The sequence below is a fragment of the Pseudomassariella vexata genome (genome assembly GCF_002105095.1).
Source record: "Pseudomassariella vexata strain CBS 129021 chromosome Unknown BCR38scaffold_9, whole genome shotgun sequence".
In the NCBI taxonomy this organism is placed as follows: domain Eukaryota; kingdom Fungi; phylum Ascomycota; class Sordariomycetes; order Amphisphaeriales; family Pseudomassariaceae; genus Pseudomassariella; species Pseudomassariella vexata.
In genome coordinates this window covers 314358-333149 of record NW_024467964.1, presented here as the reverse complement: position 1 = coordinate 333149, position 18792 = coordinate 314358, and the positions used below count along the sequence as shown (strand labels likewise).

Below are 18792 nucleotides of genomic sequence, written 5' to 3'. Positions count from 1 at the left end.
CGGGTCGTACGGAATAAGTCCTGTCCCCCTGAAACCTGCCTGGATATTCGACTTAGTTATAGTCGTACGATACGCCCTATAGAATGCCGAAAAGAAATCCTCCTTCGAGATATGGGTTATATGCGCCCGTATTAGGTCTTCAATTTCTTTGCCGTAAGACCTTTTCAAAGCCCTAAAACAGCCTACATCGAGAGGCTGGAGCTTATGTGACGAATGAGCAGGCATACTAAGTGTAATAATAGTATGCTCTTTGCAATATAGCTCGAAGTCAGTCGAGTGGTGGCTCTCATGCCCGTCGAGGATAAGAAGACGATAAACACCCTTCGTACGATCCTTCGTATAGCGATCAAAGCGCTGAATCCAGTCTACGCCTCGCTCATTTGTTGTCCAACCGTTTTTGGTTACAGCGATTACCCAATCGGACGGGAATGGGCTATTCTCGTACCAGGATAAGAGGTGGTTTTGACCCGCGACAATAATATACGGCGGGATAGCCCAGCCGGACGAATTAATACCCTGGATTACTGTAGCCCATTCTCGATTGCCTTGTTGGACTGTACGAGGCCTTCCGCGTCGTTCGGCACTTGTAACTACCATCTCGGATGATTAAGCCCATCGCGAACCCTGTCTCGTCAAAGTTATAGATATCCGCCTCTTGGATACCATATTTCGCAATTGTATTTCGTACGAGCGTAAACCACGCGCGATACGCGTCAGGATCTTCGCAATAGGCTCGTTGGTAGTCGATTCTTCGATTAAAACGCGTCCAAAGGTCTGGTTGTCGTCGTACGAAGTTCGAGGCCCAGTTGACGCCGACGCGTCCAGCGCCACGGTCACGGAGCAGTCGGTTAGCCATAGCTTCAACACCATGGAGCCGGGGAGGAAATGATCGCGAATCTAGGTCAAGTATATATTGTACGACTGCTAACTCTTCTGATTCCGTAAGCTTATGACTAGATTGTCGAGTATCGCGTCGAGATAGTAGTCCGCGTTTTCGGTTAGCTAGAGTTGTACGAGGGACATTGTAGAGTTGGGCAGCGCGTCGGATGCTTAATTCGGGTTTCGATTGAAGCGCCTGACACGCTAGAATCATGTTGCTTTCTTTCCAATTCGATCCCATCTTGGTATGTGTAAAGATGTTAATTAAAAGGTTGTTCGTACGGTGCCAAGAAAAAGTGGCCAACTTGCTTGTGGGGTACGTTACTCCTTTGTCTTTCATTAGTTCGCTTCTTAATTTATTCAGCCTTCGCCTTGACAGCGTCATTATGTAACAGATCGCATTTGTAGATACATTTTCGAAGATGGAGTTTCAGCTAGAGTACATATTTAACTCTTGTTACGCTAACAAGCTCTTAGGATTCCTTCTCAGTCTTCGAATTTCACTCATACTCCTTCCTGACCGCCGACTAACTCCGCATCGCCTTTACGACTTATATTCCGTGGTCGGCCTCAGTGGTAGTCCAGCCTTCTTGTACGCACAATCAATCATCCGCATCTGCTTGATCGAATTCTCGTGACTGACCCAAACGCCCGAGCCTGGACGTCCCTTGACGGCATTAACAAACTCCTCAAGCTGGTATCTGTACGTCGACCACCAAGCTTCTCCCGCTCTACCGCTGATTTTATACTCCTTCACACTACGGCTTGTACGCCACCTTCTGAGTTCAGAAAGTGACTTACTGTCACGGATTGTGTGAACCTCATCAATATTGATACGATGCCAAATCGTGGGAAATAGCGGCATCCAGAAAGACACAGTGCGCTTGACTCGGTGTTCTTTGCCGGGCACGAGTTTTACTTCGGGATCTTCAGGGACAGTCACCTCTTTTAGTTGGGCTATAACATGTGGAGTGGAAAAAGTAGGTAGACGCTTGGCTATGAAGCCCGGCAGCCAAGTCGACTCCCCCCAGCTGCTAAGGCTACAATTGATTTCTCCGATTGCGCCACCGGGGAACCGCCATGCGGCTTTCATTCCGATTTCCGTAGAAGGCTCATCTTTAATATACGGTTCCGGAAGCAAGGCGTGCTTGGCTGAGATGCATTCCTCGGGCTCGGCGCCGAAGGTGTTGCGTAGCCAGGAAACGGCATAAGTGCCAATATCCATGGTTGCGCCGCCGGCTAGCTGGTACTTGAATCGAATGTCATCGAATGGGATGAGAAGTGCCCAGGGCATGACGCACTTAGCCCAAACATGCTCGATTTGCTGCTCCGGTTTGTCGCCAATGAGGGACTTGAAGGCGTCGAATGCGGGGTGGAAGCGGTAGTGAAACGCTTCCAGCAATACGGGAGGCATGGCATTCTCATTCTTGGCAAATAATATTGGTGATTCGAATAGCATGCGAGCTTCCTCGTTGTTGGAAGCCGAGGGCTTCTCCAGGAGCACATGCTTGCCGGCCTTGAGGCTCTTGAGGGCCCATTCGGCGTGCAGACTATTGGGGAGTGGGATGTAGACTGCGTCGATCGATGGGTCGGCCAGCAAGTCATCATAGGAATCGTGCACTATGGGTATATCCCACTTCTTTGCGTACGCTTCGGCCTTCGTCCTGTCCCTCGCGGCCACGGCGACGACAATGACGTCCGGATGTGAGAGTGCAGGGTTAATAACGGCGAGGGGTCCGATTTTGGAGGCGCCGAACAGGCCCAGCCGGATCGCGTTCGATGACTTGGCCGGTCTGGGAGGGCGGAAAAGCGTATAAATACGTGATACGAAGCCGGGAATGGATCCTAGCCAAGTGGTTATCCACATAATTGCGCGCAGTGGCTCCAATATGAACAACATTGGTTTTATATAGTGATGTGGCAGCGGCACAGTTCTGTATGAAACATAGATGTGTCTTTTCGTCGAGTAATAATCTGAAGTATCAAAGTGGGGAGAAATAACGGTGATAGAAGTCGATTCATTACATCATTATAAGCTTGTTTCGAGATGCTATAGTATGATATGACTTCATAAAATTGGGTAAGAGGACTGCAGAGGAAGCTGGGGTACGCAAGTCTAAACTTATTCCAAACAAGCAGAACCATGATGTCAGAGGTGGTACCTGCGCAGCCACCACCACTACTTAGTTCCAGACCAACAACACCAGCCTAGCTTTCTTTCCTCACCATAATACACTTCATTTCTATTGTGTGTCCCTCAACACATGACAAGTCTATATGCTTAGATGTAGCATAGTCCCACCTAAAAGTTAGCGTACCAAAACATGCTGGCTGTGAAAAATGTGCCATTTGAGCTAAAATTTTGGGACACTAAGAAAGGCGCAGGCGAAGTTATAAGAAAGCATTGGGATAGGTAAAATACCTAGAGAAACTGCTAGCCCAATGGTCAAGGAAACGAACGTGCCTCTCACCTATGATGCTTCACTTGTATTTATAAATAACCAATCTGTCGACCACTGAAACAGAACGGAAACATGAACTGGTTTGTTCGAAAAGGAGTACACAAGTTCGATGTTTTCTACTGGCTATTAATTCTAACATTGGACTATCTCAAAGTTTCATCAACCTCCACTCTAACCACAGTCTAATATATAACAAACGCCCTTTCCGGTCTCCTCATAAACATCTTGATAATATCCAAAAGCATTTTCTCCCCCAAATCCGAATCAAAACTCGCCTTAAATTGCGGCCGAGCCAAGTATGCCCACCCCATCTCCGGCGCACCCAGAGGCAAATGAGGGTGCATCAGCTGGCCTACAACAGCAATCACAAGAGTGACAAGAGTAAGAAGCATGAGTTCGTCCTCCAGCGTGGTCGGAAGGTACTGGTCGGGATCAATCGACCGTATCCTCCTCCTCCTAGTGCGCCGCTCCGCCTGCTCGACATCGGCCAGGTACTCACTATCATTATCATCATCGTCGTCGTCAACATTCCACTCTTGCTCCGTTTCCCATCCGGGATCGGATTCCATGTCGTCTAGCCACGTTGTGGGGAACATATTGATGGAGTCAGTTCGACGGGGTGCGTAGAAATCGATGTTGTTTTGTTGGAACTCTAATTGTAACTGTGGCTGATGGTCCACGGGGCCGCCTGGGATTAATGATGGAACTAGAGCTTTGAGTCGGTCTTGGCTAATGGGCCGGTGGAGGACAGTTTGGTCGATTCGGCCGAAGGGCTCGATTGTGTGGAAGTCGTAGACGCGGAAGGTGAGCATGTCGAGGAGATTGCGGGGGAGATTGATTTCGTCTATGGGTTGATTGTCGCGGTTGGACGAGATCCATTGTTTTGCTAGTTGGATTTGGTTTTGGAGCTGATCACAGGTTCATTAGTCTCAGCTACTTAGCAAACCAATGTGATTTATAGTCATATTGTGTGGTGACGAGGTGAATAGACAGAAATAAATACCTGAATACTTGGAAAATCTGTCAATTTCGACCAAGGATCATGCGAAGTCCGCCAGATAGCCGGGTTGGCGTGCATCGTAGATGAAGCCAAGAACTGTGTCGGCCGCAGGAAAATGGGCTGTTGGCTCAGTGTCAATCTGGCCGAGATGGCGTGAAACTCCAGGTTGCTTTGGATATAAGGCCCCCAGGACTTTTGAGCTCGCGAGATGGCGTCGATAATCTGCGTGATATCCCTGGGCCCAGTGGAGTTCCAGGAGCTGGAGAGAGCGCGCAGTGGCCTTCGCACTGCCTTTCTTGCTGCTTCATCGATGTTTTTCTGTTGTTTTTGGATCAGATGCGCGGTTGAAATTCGTCCATAGCTTCGAGCGATGGATAAAGCTGTTTCTCCGCTGACTTGTTGGACACGGGGATCTACTCCGGCGTTGCAGAGAAGCTCTACCACTTTCTCTGGGCTGTCGAAGCCTCGAAGTGCGGCATAATGAAGTGGTGTGTGTCCCATGTGGTCTAATAGGTTGCCGGATATGAGGTAAGACCCCAGAAATACAAGAATCTGCTGGACAGCCGAAAGTGGCCAAAGGTAGGCGGCGTAGTGCAAAGGGGTTGCGCCGTGGCTGTCCCATTCTAGTATGTCGGTCGGCTCTTGCAGCAATAGGGTTATGGCATCTGTTAGGTCGGCTTCTCGCCAGTTCAAGTTGGAGTCCTTGGGAATGTCATCCCACTCGGGTACGTAAACTCGGGATAGCGTCTGGAAAGGGGTGTTGCCAAGATGATCCCGGCCTGATCGATCAGCGCCTGCCTGCAGTAGAAGTTTGACTACTTCTCCTCGTCCAATTGATCGTGGCCTTTTTTCCAGAATCGATGCAAAGTCCCAGATGGGATACTGTGAGCAAGCATAATGCAGTGGTGTAAGTCCACGATTGTCAGCTGAGTTAACGTCGAGCTCTTTGCGTGCCAGGATAAATCTGACCGTTGTATAGTTGCCGGTCTTGGCAGCTAGATGAAGCGCCGTCGCTCCGTCCTCATTATATGTGTCTTTCATCACAGCACCCTCGTGGAGGAGAATCTCCCGGACTTGAGTCCTGTTGGATTTGACGGCTTCGAGAAGAGCGCCGCCATTTGGTGCCAGGAGGTCTATAGAAGCAGAGCCATAGGTCCAGGTCATGTATAATCCCAGAAGAAGCGCCAGGTTATATGACCAGTCGACGTTCAGAAAAGTTCCAAGGTCATCACCGTCTGAATCAGGGGGCCGAGCTAAGGCTTGGTGTGCCCACAGGATTCGAGTTTGCAGAGACTGTTCATTGTTCTCGCTCCGCACAACACCTTGTTCTTTAACTTGGACTTTGTGAATAGTGTCGGATATTTGCGAGAAGACCGCTTCAGAGTCATTTTGGCGCGTTTTGAAGTGCTTGTGTGTATTAGAGGATTGTTCAGGTCGACCAAGGGCGGCTGATAAGAATTTGACAGGTTCGGATGGATGAAGCATGGTTGCGTCCATGAGAAGGATAGCTTCGGCAATGCAGGGCTCGCTAAGGCCTATTATAGCTAGGTAAAATGCCTCAACTGTCATGTACGAGCATATTCCCAATTCACAGTTGAATTGACGGGGGAATTCTCCTGAAGCCCTAATGCCCCTGATGATCGCGGGCCTACCATAGTAGCAAGCAAAAGAGAGAGCATCCTCGATAATCGGGGAAAATGGTGCGGGACTGAAGATTAGTTCATGGGCAAGAGATTGGTCCCAAGAGTCCTGCCAAACAGGACTATCAAAGAAACAAACGATCTCTGCATCTAGCTCATCGTTTTCCGTAGCAGAATGTGCAACATGCTTCGCAAAGTACTTGAGCGCGTACTCCAGGAGAGCGCCACAAGCATTGTGGCGCTGCTCTTCTGGACCAAACGAGTTGAGATATCGCAGACAGGTTGTGGCAATTGCGGCATGTGATTGGCTATAATGGAACCGGTTGTCGGGGGTATACCATCTGGCATCAGAAATGTCGATGTCTGCACTGTCATCCACGCCGTAGGCTAGAAAGTGGTCCTTCACTGAAGGATGGGATACCTCGACGCAGTGGCCTATCCGAACAAGAGGTCCAAATAATCCCAGTATATCGCCGGCAACATCATTTGGCAGATCCTTTCGGATATCTTTCACTGTGGGTTGTGTTGGTGCAATGGATAGGGCTATAGCGACACGAAGAGCGTCCAGGCTCATGGGGCCCAGCGCAAGCAAGATCCACGGGAAGATCTTTCTTGCCCGTGGTAAATCGCCAGGGGATATACGATCCCATATCCTGTCGTACATCTCGCCAATGTCATGAGGTACTGATCGCAAAGTTCGTCGTATCGAATTAGGCGACGAGTCAGTCATGCACTCCAGATCGTCCACAACCAACTCGACCAGTCTGAACATTCCGTCGGCTTTCTCCGCAAGACTTTCGCAAATGTTCTGCATCTCCACAGTGTAGTGTGGGCGTGCCTTGATGAGCTCGCCGACTTTCAAGAAAATGAAACGGTCGATATCCCGTCTCATTGCTGGCTCCGTGTCTAGATCTAGATTGATGGCCGATGGGAACAATATGTCGGCGTAATTCCGCGATGTGATAATTATCTTCGAGTAACCGGCACTACTTTTCCGCTTGATCATCTCGGAAATGCGAGAGAGGTCTTTAACGAATTGTCTTCTGCTCGCTCCATGACATTCGTCCAGCGCATCAATCATGCAAGTAATACCCGTATTGTCTGGCGACGTCAGAACTCCTTCAAAAGATTCGAGTAGCTGTCGGTACGTCCAAGGCCCTGATCCTGCACTCCGTGGAACAGCGAATCGGAAAAGGTTGGGCTGTTTGGACAAGATTTGGCGAAGAATGGAGGATAATACCATTTCAGGGGTACGGCGAATGTTTTCCGTTTGCTTACATGCGAAGAACGCTATAGTGCCAGAGAAAATCGTTCGGCGTAGAAATTTGAGAAGAACTGTCTTGCCACATCCGGGCTTGCCCTTGATGAGCATGATCGGGTGCTCCGTACTCTGTGTCCAGGTTTGCAATTCGTCCGCTTCCAAGATCCATTCGAACGTGTTCCCGATAGGGGACGTGATTTGGCTTAACTCGCCTTCGACATCATATGAGCGCAACGATAGGAGGTAGGCCTGTTTTTGAGCGTGGTTTAAAAAAGCTTCGATTAACTATTAGTACCCCTGGATTGTCGCAATAATGGCCGAGACTGCCAGGTCCTACGTACATGGAGTAGCTGCAGCAAATGCATTCAGCTTTTGGAGAGTTTCATGCTCGTTGAGGTAGCTGTTCGTTGCCGCAGCTATCATACAAAGACTCTTGTGATCCTCCAAGCCAACCTTCTCCAGACCGCGTGCGTTGAAGCGAAAGTAGAGCCCGCTGAGGCCATTAATTCGCACAACAGTCTTTTCAAATCTCTCGGCGGCTTGTTCAGTGTCCGTCGAGATCTTAATCAAGGTCTCGCCAAGGTTCTTAAGATTCTTCCCAAAAGGTGACATCCCAGGCTTTCCTGTGCCAATGCTTAAGAATCTCTCGATACGACGACCGCTAGTGAGCCATATTTGCTCCACTTCGTCCAGAGTTTCTTCAACGGGATTGTTGTATCCCGTGGCACCATCGACAAATGTTTGCCCTTGTATGACGATGGGCTTGAAGAACGAGGATGCAGCTGAAGTTGCCCTTGCCGCCTCGACGATTGTGCAGTCCACTTCATCGACTGTAGTTGGTGTCTGGTAACTGCGTAGTCTTATGGGCCTTGCAACCTCGGCTCTAATGGCACAGACGAATCTGGGTTGGAAGAAATTGGCGCAAATCCAAATCTCAAAGAGAAGGGCTGTTCTCACACTTTGCACGTGGGATCAGTCTCTAGCATTTTGGCATCGGCTGCTTCGCCGGTTTTCACCACAATATCCCGCATAGCCTTGGCGAGCTCATCTGCGTCGAATGCGCCTTCTAGCGTCCAAAGATCCTTGCCCTTGCCCAGTACATTCAAGCGTGACCGTTTTGGCTGGAAGACAGTTTCCGATATGCTCTGATAGGCATCAATACACTCTTGTACACTCATCCGAAGACGCCCAAGCATGATGGCAATGAGGCTGCGATTCGTGTTAGACTAAGAATGCATATATCTCATAATTAAATAATGAAATACCCTCCAGTGCTGGTGCCAGCAATGATATCAAAATAATCACATGGCTTTGGCGTGTCTTTGTAATTGATCCGCTTCATCAAGTGACGCAGAATAAGCAAAGTTGACATTCCACGAACGCCCCCGCCATCTATAAAGCTGGGTTAAAAGATAACCTATATGAATGTTTGAAGTGACGTATGACATACCGAGAGAAAGAACTCTCAACCCCCGTTCCGTTGTCTCAATAGTGACGGTAGCCGACGAAGCCATTAATAATTACAGATGTGACCCAGAAACCATCCCACAGAAAAGAAAGAAAAGAACGAAAAAATGCAAAACAAAACAGCCTGCAATCTTAAATGAAGTTTTCATTTGGGAGCAGGCTGTCATTTCCATATGGGTTGTCCAGCTTTGCCCCAAATAGGAATGATATGCACCTTGCCCCAGCTTATGTATGCCTGGTTGTAATCTCAAGGCACCAAGCAATGCCGTGAAGAAGGTACAGCCACTCACCATTCATCACCATTGGGCGTTGTATAAAACAGCTGCGGCGAAGTCGTCAACGCCTCAGACAGGCCCCAAATTCGGAAGAGCCTGAGGCCAGACCCCATCGTACTCGAGGACTCAGACACAATTATCGACGTCTGTTGAGATCAAGTATTTCTCTTGTTTCCAATCATCCCCTCCAAATAACATTGGCCCCCACCACCGAGCGACCCTCGTGGATGCGTTGAGGGTTGGACTATTGGTCCACGTACTGTCGGTGGCTGACAAATGTGACCACCCACAACCAGTGAGGGGTAATAACTAGCCGCTCGCGTACTCTTTCCTATCGCCATAACCGCATATGACCGAATGAGGCTGACTGCTGCAACTGGCTCTTGGCGGTAAGCTGAGCACACGGGGGCCGAATCGTTCACGCAGCATTCGTGAATATTTTCAACGTGTCTGAGTGATCAACCCTTGTTATTATTTCAGATAGTTTAGTACAATAAGAAACTTGAGTCCCGCCACTACGCGTAAATGTATCGTCGAGCCAGGGCGGTAGCCGTTTGAGTAGCAACCAAAGGAGATCTACGTGTTATCTTTAGTGGTCGTGCCTTTGAAAACTTATGGAATTTCGCCTTTGTAGAGGATGTGCTACCGGACGATCCGCTATCTAGCTAACGCTAAGAGGATATATAGACTATATTAATTATATCACGGCCGGGGAGCCTAGTAGAAACAGGTGCCTTGAAAGTCGTTACTTCGGAACGTATGATTAATAGTTACCGATAGGGGGTAGCTATAGTTCGGCAGGCTAGCCTAGATAGCTAGCCACGGCGATATCCAGAGAAAGATCGGTGGTACCCTCTACTAGCTGTTCCTGTACCAACCGCCGCTCGCTAGCTTATTTCATCAAGTTGCGTCTTTTAGGATATTTTAAGGTACTTTTTCTAGTTACGTAAAGTCGGAGCGGTAACCGATTTAATTGTAACCGAAGGCAGCTCCAGTATTATTTGTAGTTATTCCTTAGAGGTCGTCGCGTATTTTTCCTATAAGGAGTAGTCGCTACCAAACGATCTACACTTTAAAGCCAAGATTTGGGTAACAGACTGAACTGAAGCACTGGAGATGGGGTTCGTGGAAGGCTGGATTAGCTATTTCGCGTATCCTAGAAAGGTACCAAACCCGAGAGTTGTCGCTAAGGATCTTGATATTATTCATTGTAGCGATCACTCTTAGGTGAGTGGTTTGGCTGCTTCCGCCGCTCGCCAAGGATGGGGCTCGCAGAGAGGTTGCCGCTCCCGCTCTCGTTCAAGTGACATATCTGGCCTGGAGGCTTATCGTCGTCTTCGATCATGATTGGATTTTCAGATGAGCTCCACTCCTCCCGTTAGGTGACCACTGTGACTGGCGTGCAGGCTCGGCGCCTTCTGGTCTGTCTGTGTGCGAAGTCTCAAGTGCCTCAGGGAGCGGCCGATAGAATACCGGCATTCCCCGTGGCGTAGTAGGAGAATGCTCGGAAGTATATTGCGTGAAATTAAGCACTGTGATAGATACCGCATCCAAAGATCAGATCAGAAGTAATGATGATTTGTTTAAATACGTTCGAGAAATTAACCTCTTCGACTCTTCGAGTTCAACCTTCCTCCATCGTTTGCGGTCATCTGCCGTTATATACGAAGACGTAATCACGCGGAATCTGACTTGAGGGAGTTCAGAAAGTTGAGGACCGACTTAGTAGCGTTTGAGCCTATCGTCGCCTCGTATTCACGCAAGTTAAGGATAGTCTCTATCTCCATTGATAGTGGGGCCCATTGCTACACGAAACACCTAGCCTGGAAGAAGGTCGCGGACAAGACAGATAACAGTATGGAACGGCAGTTCGGTTACATAGAGTGCGCCGCTTTTCGAAACGACCCTAATCAGCAAAGGGTGTGGATGGATGTCCTAGGTGCGTCAATTGATAAACCTCCCGTCTTGGCCTCATCCATTCACTCGTCGACAGTCAATGCCAGTGGTATGTCGACCACGTCAGCACTGTGACCGCTCAAGCGGCTTAGTTGCGTCGGATAAAGAACCACACGGCCACCAGCCAAGCAGGTGGTGATCGGGCACGCAAGGCGCATTTGCCAGCGCACATCGACGAGAACTGATTAGCATAGGCCTTTTAACTATACACGCCCACGGCACGCAATTTCAAGGTAGGAGGAGTGATGTGGATATTACAGTTCCAAGTAGTCGCTTTAGTGGTGATATGGCACTGAAACTGGCCCGACTATCCTGGCGACGAATTAACATTGATCCGTCCGTGGACAAGCTTCAGAAGGACGGTGCAAGCACACGCACACGCGAGTCTACCATCCACTGCTCGTAACTTAAGGGCCACGTCTCTGAAGAGATGTACGATCAAACCCAAGGTAAATCTCGAGCGTCAATGCATGCATCATGACCGTGACTTGCGTGGAAGGGTATCATGGTGTTGTTGCGGTGAAAAGAGCAACACAGTTGTGGAAACAGACTTTCGTTAAGCCGAAGCGTAGAAGGTGGCAGGCTTGATTAACTTGGCCAGACGAGAGGCCTCGAGAGTCGTGAGTCGAGGATACTGGAAAGAGGGGGAGAATAGAGCTTGTGACGGTGGTTGGAAAACAAGAGAGAAGATTAAGATACATCAGGAGGATCTGAAAAAGAACCAGTCTCATATATGCACATTGTGGTTGCTGACAGGGGTGCGCTGCCGCGCGATACCGACTCGGAAAGGAGAGCTAAACCTAGGAGGTGCGACAGCACATTCTCGACTACAAACAGAGATCAAATTGACACCACTAGTTTATTCCGGCTTGTGATTACACTAGCGAAGAAAATGAGAAAATGTTTATTTCTGGCTGGAACGAAAGTTACAGGTGCGCCTTATCAAGTGTGTTTTCAAACACACTGAACGAAGACTATCCATTGTGAGTTTACAAATCAAAGACAATAGCGAACCAGGCAATATCTCGATATATAGACTTTTTCTCTATTAACCTTGTCTGCACTAACTTCGTTGTTCACGTTTTGAAATTCGAACAGTGGTAAAAGAAGAATTTTGGGCACGTAATGGTATTCGTTACCTAGCAACTAATGATATGTACGCAAAGTTCAACCGACCTCAAAACAGCACGATACTTCCGCTGCCGTCCTAGACATCATATTAGCTCTTCCACTCAAATGAAGATTTAGTTCTTCGACCCGAAATCAAGGGCTTCCTTCACAAGCTCCTCATGTGACACAAAATTAGCATCCTCCACCTTTGTGGTTAAGAGTTCAGATACAAGGCCGCCGGATCTTCCAAAATCTCACCGGTAGCGATAAACGCATCCCAGTACCTACCCATAAACCATTCCAGCGTATCTTCGCTGCAGAGCTCCACGGGAAGGGCGAAAACACGCTCCACAAGTCGTCCTTGCATCCAGGAGATGGTCACTTCCCGTTTCCAGTGCTCCCACGTCGCCGAGTTATTTCGGAAGCTATTCAGGCAAGTGCTACATGCACAGGTGTCGATGCAGTACTCGGTGTCGCTATTGATCTCGCTTCCGCAGCTACCCAGAAACTTTAAAGGGGTTAGGGAGCTGAAGCTCATGCACCGTGCTTTGAAACAGAGCTCATGGTGGGTCTCGACGATCTGGAGAGGCTGTATGGGGTTCCCGCAGTGGGGGCAAACACAGGCGAGCACCATTTGACGGCACATCTTTGTTGATCAAGATATGGCTGAGGTGTTTGCGTCCGGTTATGGCTGACTGGGTAGGATAGACGAGATGTCGGAGATCCGACGGTACTGGGTTGTCATGCTTATATGGGGCGGAGGAGTTGTCAACTTAGGCATCTTTCACTGATATTCGGTAACAGTAGCTTGACCCAGAATGTGAGGCTACAAACAACGAGGATGTATAGGAACAGTGGTATATATTGGTTTCAAAACTTGGCAAACAACAAATTTAACAAAACAAAGAGTCAATGCCTGCACTGATGTATCAATGTTTCGAAACTTGTCTGGTGTATTCAAACAACACCTACGACGTGCCAACATCTCATTATCTTAGCAACCAGAGGAATTCATGCATGAAGATTTCCAAGCGTAGAAGGTAGCATGAAACAGGAGCCAAAATGAATAAAAGGTAAAAGGACAACTCCCATGCTGGGGTTTGAACCCAGGCCACTGCAGTTTTCATTGTTACAATGCTGATGAAAATGCAGGATCCTAACCACTAGACGACATGGGATTTGTTATGACTTGGGATATATCTATCTGAGCCAATGAAGCTTTGGACGGGCTGGTTGGGTACGAATGCCGAGGAGGTGCGTCCTGTAGCTGCGACTGCCTACTTCGTCTGTTCTGCCTGTCCTTCTGCTTGGCTCCCCATTTCCTGTCCCGCCCTGTACCCCCAAAGACTTTTAAATCTAGCACTTCGGTTCAGGTTGCAAAGTTGCATTTTTCCATTCCCACACCCCCTTCGCCCCTTTCAGTTTCCAACCCGTTCCTCATTATCTTCTACATCCCTCAACCACCAACTACTCATTGTTACGAAATGACAGTCACATTCCCCGCCAGTGCCTTACAATCCATCGGCATCGTAATCACCGGCCCCTCATCGGGATTCGCATCGTTACTATAACTAAATGTCGGATTAAATGCCATAATCTGACCCACCGTGGTATTGAACCTCTTTGCCACATCCACATACGTCCCATACAAAAACTCGTACGGCTGTACCACACACTGGCTCGGACTACACTGCGGGATCTTGAGCGTTGTGCCCACAGCAGGCGTCTGGCTCGGATCGACCGGCATCCGGTCTGCGTTGGTCAACGCCGTGACGGCCATTTCGAACTTGGCCGCGATCTTCTGGTACGTGTCATTGACGAAGGTGTCGTAGGTATGCGGGCCTCCCAGCACGCAGGTAGCGGTGTAGTTTATCTGGCTGGCAATGAGGCAGCTGGATGAGTCAAGGTCGCAGACTTGGGCCGGGATGAGGAGTTTCGCGCCTGCAACCAAAAGCTCAGCGTCGGCCATTCGGTTCGCACGGGCAATGTCACAGACGCCGCGGTTGGCGGAGAGGGCGATGCTGAAAATGGTATCAGAGGAAGTGACTGGCCACGAACCGATGGTGGTGTTGAGAGTTGTGGAGTTGCAAGAGCTCCAGGCCAGGGCACTGCGATTCCAGAGGGTGGTTACGACGATGAGGGCTAGCGGTCTCATTATGATTGGGGCTGCTGACGCTTGGGGCTCTGTGGGAATTGAGGAATCAAGTGTGTCACGTAGAAGTGTGCAGCCTCTACAACAAGAGAATGGCGAACCTGCTCCTTATAAGTACCATCGCGGGTATCACACACACACAACGGCAAACATCCAAGATTATAGACGCCATTGAAGCTAATGACGACGCACTACCTCTTGTCTCCTATTCCACGTATTCTATTTAGATTTCCTGCCCGGCACTGGCACGAAAAGGAATGAACTATGCTGATCGACATCAAGTTACCGCAACTCAACCCCGCTGTGTGAATGGACTAGGGAAGTTTCCTTGGGAATAATGCGTGGTACTATAGCTGACGAAGATCTGGGGTTCATCCGATGTGGGGGATCAGCAACGAAATAGTCAAGTCTGGCCAAAATATTCGCCGATCCTCCATCTCCAAGACCAGGGGACTGCATAATCTCCACTGACTATGTGCAGGAAACTTCCAATGATGAATACAGCGGCAATAATAATAACACCGAAATGTAGCAAAGTTACGCGAGGAAGGCTTGAATGGAAATAATACCAGAGAAAACACGTTGATTATGGTGAGCGTCACCATGTTCCAAGATAAGTATAATAGTTGGTAGAGCAGGGCGATGGACCCTGCTTCTGGATTAAAAACTAATATCTACTATAAACTAAGAGGTGCAACGGCCTGTGGTCCATATCATTCATTATTCGGATGCCCATACACGCATATCATATCATCCCGCAAACCACATCTTACAACCATGCGGCAACACCAACGATTCCGGCAAGGAGACCACCGATCATGGGCGTCGCCATGGCGGCACCGTTGTCGGAGGTAGCGCTGGCAGCGCCATCAGTGGCACTGGAAACAGCATTGCTGGCGCCAGACTCCGCCGAGGATTCAACATCGCTTGCGCTGGAGGTGATGGTAGACAGACCGGACTGGACGGTAGACACGACACCACCTGCTCCGGAGGTGATGGTGGACAGGATCTCGCTACCGTCGGATGTGATGGTGGAAACGACGCCAGCGGCACCGGATGTGGCAGTAGAGGCGGCACCACCAGCGGCCGATGTGATGGTGGAGAGAATCTCGCTTCCGTCCGAGGTGATGGTCGACACGACGGCACCGGCTCCCGAGGTGATGGTGGATATGATCTGGCTTCCTTCGGATACGATAGTGGTGATGATGCCACCAGCACCTGCGGTGATAGAAGACAGGATCTCGCTGCCGTCCGACGTAATGGTGGAGATGACACCGCTGACGACGGAGCCGGCTTCGGAATTGATAGAGGAGACGGCACCAGCGGCAGTAGTAGCAACGGCGGAGGCAGAGCTGCCGGCCGCGTCGGCGTAGTTCCAGCCACAGTCTGCGAGGATGCTTCCGAGATCTGAAGGCTAAGAGTTAGCAATGATGTCGCAACAAGTTCCCGGTGAGAGGACTGAGATGAAGTATTGTTTCACGCACCACTATCAGGCTCGTTCTGGCCGTTGGAGATGGAGCAAGCAGCACAGTACATCAGCTTATCGCGAGCACCAGCACCGCAAATACATTGGCGCTCATCGGCGGCGTTGCTTGTGGACTCGGAGCACGATGTGGACAGGCTGACGGCGGCTTTGCACTGGTCCTGGCATAGACCGGGGAAGTCGGCGGCCTTGATAGTCTGGCCGGCGCCGAGGGTAGCCAGGGCGGCGAAAGTGGTGAAAGTCTGGAAGTGCATGGTGGCGGTGTGAGGAAACTGGTGCTTGGACGGACTTGATCGGGTAGACTGATACAGGTTCGGGAGGCGTAGGCTTTCGGTGATGAAGCACAGTTGGAGGATGTTGATGGCAAAGGATGAACTTCGAGAGGTTCTCGAATTGGTGAGGTGCAGATGTTTGTTCTTTTATTAATACCTATTGGAATGCACGATGAATCACACTACGGTCTGTTCACCTTCGTCATGATCTCCACCGTGTCCATATGTCGATTTTCTGCCCGTTGCCATGGAACTGCTCGTTCTTCCCTGTTATTTCCCGCCCGTACGAGTTTCTCCCATCCCTTGATTGGCCCAGCCTCTACCAGTAAACTTTGATGCACCAGTCAACAAGCTCGAACGCGGCCGTACATGCAGGGGAGCTGTTTCGTATATTGCAGGCCGGGACAGGTCAGGAATGACATAGCGCTACGTGCAGTATCGTCATCGTCACTCAACCAAGAGGTTGGGAACCTGACAACAGTTCCACAGAATAACCAAGTTTTCAGGATTTTGCGTGTTGCTCCAAAATTGGGGCCAAATCTTGGCAGGGATCTTCCTTGGTTCCTGGGAAGCGTTGCCGCATTAGAGACGTGTGGAGAGATGGAGAAACATCATCATTGGCCCCTGGAGTAGAGAGACGCAAATGACGCCCGGCTCTCGGCTCGGCTGGGCATAGTCAAGCCAGCAGGGCGGCAACGGGCCGGAACTCTTTATACGTTGCTTTAGAATGCTTATTACTTTTCGGCGTGGTATTTTGTGGTTGTCGTTATTCTGTGCATTCTTAATGGCCATGCGTTCGCTGCGGCGCGCCAGGACGATTAGTGCGCATGCATCTGAGCATCGATGCTAAGAGATCCTGCAGATAGAGTGCTGACGACTCCTATCTTGAAATCGAACTGCAAGACGGTAGACTAATACTGCACACACATATGCGGAGTATGTATGGACCAAACAAACTTTGAGCTTTTATCCATGGGTTTGTTTGGTGGAATGGGCGGGCTGTTCCCAATGCATCTTGTACAACCTTGCATGTTGGCCGTTTGGATCTGCGGCATGTCATGCTTGTTGGAATGCAATGTCACCTTATTCTTTTCTGTTTCTTTCAGATGCGCGACACCACACATGCCGAGTTCTAGCACGTTTCTAAGTTGGTCAATGTATATATAAAATACTGTGTAGTTAGGTACCCTACAAAAGGAGTATTTGGAGGATGTAGATCTCATCTGTAGATCGCAGACAGATACCCATGCGTGTATCTCACCGCACGTCTGCAAGTGCCATAGTTACCTCTGGTTATCAACGAAACCCTTATATACTAGTCCCAGCTGATCTGTGGATTCACCTGGCATGAAATTGTACCAAGCACATCTCAATACGACTCGTGGGGCATCCTTACGTCATGTATTCAACGGGGCCCCATAGGCACACGGGTACCCGTGTGATTACCTAAATAGGTAAAGCCCCTCCGTTGTCGGATACTATCACGTGTCGCGTTGAAATTGGATAATTGAAGCAATTCATGTTCGTAGTCAAGTAGTCAAAGCACATATTATTAGCCAGAAATTACTACTGTAGACTGTCTGCTCTCTAATCGTTGCCAAGCGATGACTTCGTTATAAACAGTGAATCCGAGCTATGCAAAGCCGGTAATAACGCTTCAAGAGATAAAACAACGATATGAAGGGCTCTGTCAGCTCTGTTCGTATTACATGATTGCAGTGTATGAAATAAAGTACTGAATAACTGTCTGAAGTGAATGTCTGTTGTGTAATGCAAGGGAATTGTTTTTGTGCTGTTATGATGATGGTTGATGTGAGGTGATCGTGGCCATGTTTCTGCTTGCTTGCCTGTTGCTTGAGTGTGTTCATGCTTGTTAACGTGTGTGTTGACGTTGTTTTCCCGTACGTGCCTGTTGCTTGTTCGAGTGCTTCCGTGTGCCTACTATTCAGAATGTGCTGCTATTTATGCACCCAGAGAAGAAGAGAATAACCCCTGTCCTTGCCCTATTACAATAGTAGGCGGCTATTTAGCTACTACTATACAATCCTCTGTTTGCCTTGAATATAAAGCTTCTTGTTCCTTCATATCTTTTTCTATCCTTCTCCAAAGCTCACCTGTACCTCTCCTATTCGATGGACCGTTTACCGATTCTTGAGCAACCTGAGCCTCGATTCGATGAGTTTCTGACCTATCCCAGTCTAAATAAGCCATCATCTCTTCTTTCGTCCACTCTCTTGAGCCTGTTGAAGTAGTATAACGTTTGTTCATTTGCTTATAATTAAGACACCATTCATAGCTTGTCTTGTCATATCGTAGCGGTATGTCAGGTTACGGCCTGGACCGAAGGCGATAGTACAGAGTGAAGGGGAGAAATAGGCGTGTTCCCCTGGTGGTCACTTGATGATGGCAGGTAGGGTGTCCACAGTAGTTCATTGATCTCTGCCCTCTCTATCTTCCTCCGTCTCGACTCCTTACTTATAGCCAGCCGAGGTTCTCTCTTGGATTCTGGATGTTTGCTTCCGTATGTCTGTGTTCCTCCGACTTCGGCCAATATCTTGGACAGCGGCTCCTTATCTGCAACCAAGCGATTCCCTATCCGCTGCAAACGGCTTCAACGGCTCTCATTCGCCACAAGCGGCTCTCTAGCCGCTACAAACGGCTTCCTACCTGGTGGAAGCCGGCCCGCCTCGGATGACACTTGTGGCTCTGACAACTCCTTCCCTATCCTACTTCGAGATGGTCCTTATATAGATAGCTAGGCCGCCGCTTGGACCCGGCATAACAGCAGGGTCGGCGATGCCAAGGATCTTGACTCTCGTCATCCCAAAGCTTCAC

The 18792-nt window shown here is 49.2% G+C and overlaps 5 protein-coding genes and 1 non-coding gene across 6 annotated transcripts; all 6 read right to left on the bottom strand.

Annotated features, from left to right (window-relative positions):
• Positions 1 to 1423: 1423 nt before the first annotated feature.
• Positions 1424 to 2746, bottom strand: BCR38DRAFT_410567 (uncharacterized protein; the record flags this gene model as incomplete). The annotated part of the gene is made up of 1 exon (XM_040858478.1): positions 1424 to 2746. One exon carries the CDS (start codon positions 2744 to 2746, stop codon positions 1424 to 1426), a length of 1323 nt encoding a protein of 440 aa, XP_040713958.1.
• A 4791-nt stretch (positions 2747 to 7537) lies between these two features.
• On the bottom strand, positions 7538 to 8024 carry BCR38DRAFT_233197 (uncharacterized protein). Its single transcript, XM_040854331.1, has one exon. It carries the CDS (start codon positions 7852 to 7854, stop codon positions 7576 to 7578), a length of 279 nt encoding a protein of 92 aa, XP_040713957.1. The 5' UTR covers positions 7855 to 8024; the 3' UTR covers positions 7538 to 7575.
• On the bottom strand, positions 8025 to 8871 carry BCR38DRAFT_233196 (acyl transferase/acyl hydrolase/lysophospholipase). The gene is made up of 3 exons (XM_040854330.1): positions 8693 to 8871; positions 8508 to 8634; positions 8025 to 8451 (listed from the first exon to the last, which is right to left on the bottom strand). Exons 1-3 carry the CDS (start codon positions 8754 to 8756, stop codon positions 8196 to 8198), a joined length of 447 nt encoding a protein of 148 aa, XP_040713956.1. The 5' UTR covers positions 8757 to 8871; the 3' UTR covers positions 8025 to 8195.
• Positions 8872 to 13135: 4264 nt separating this feature from the next.
• BCR38DRAFT_t210 lies at positions 13136 to 13228 on the bottom strand. The gene has a single exon. It is a non-coding gene; the product is annotated as a tRNA-Glu (tRNA).
• A 299-nt stretch (positions 13229 to 13527) lies between these two features.
• BCR38DRAFT_302729 (uncharacterized protein) lies at positions 13528 to 14145 on the bottom strand (the record flags this gene model as incomplete). The annotated part of the gene is made up of 1 exon (XM_040854576.1): positions 13528 to 14145. A coding segment is annotated over one exon (618 nt), but the record flags the coding sequence as incomplete, so codon positions are not given.
• Positions 14146 to 14822: 677 nt separating this feature from the next.
• BCR38DRAFT_437549 (uncharacterized protein) lies at positions 14823 to 16088 on the bottom strand. Its single transcript, XM_040860526.1, has 2 exons — positions 15687 to 16088; positions 14823 to 15609 (listed from the first exon to the last, which is right to left on the bottom strand). Exons 1-2 carry the CDS (start codon positions 15937 to 15939, stop codon positions 14972 to 14974), a joined length of 891 nt encoding a protein of 296 aa, XP_040713954.1. The 5' UTR covers positions 15940 to 16088; the 3' UTR covers positions 14823 to 14971.
• Positions 16089 to 18792: the final 2704 nt, after the last annotated feature.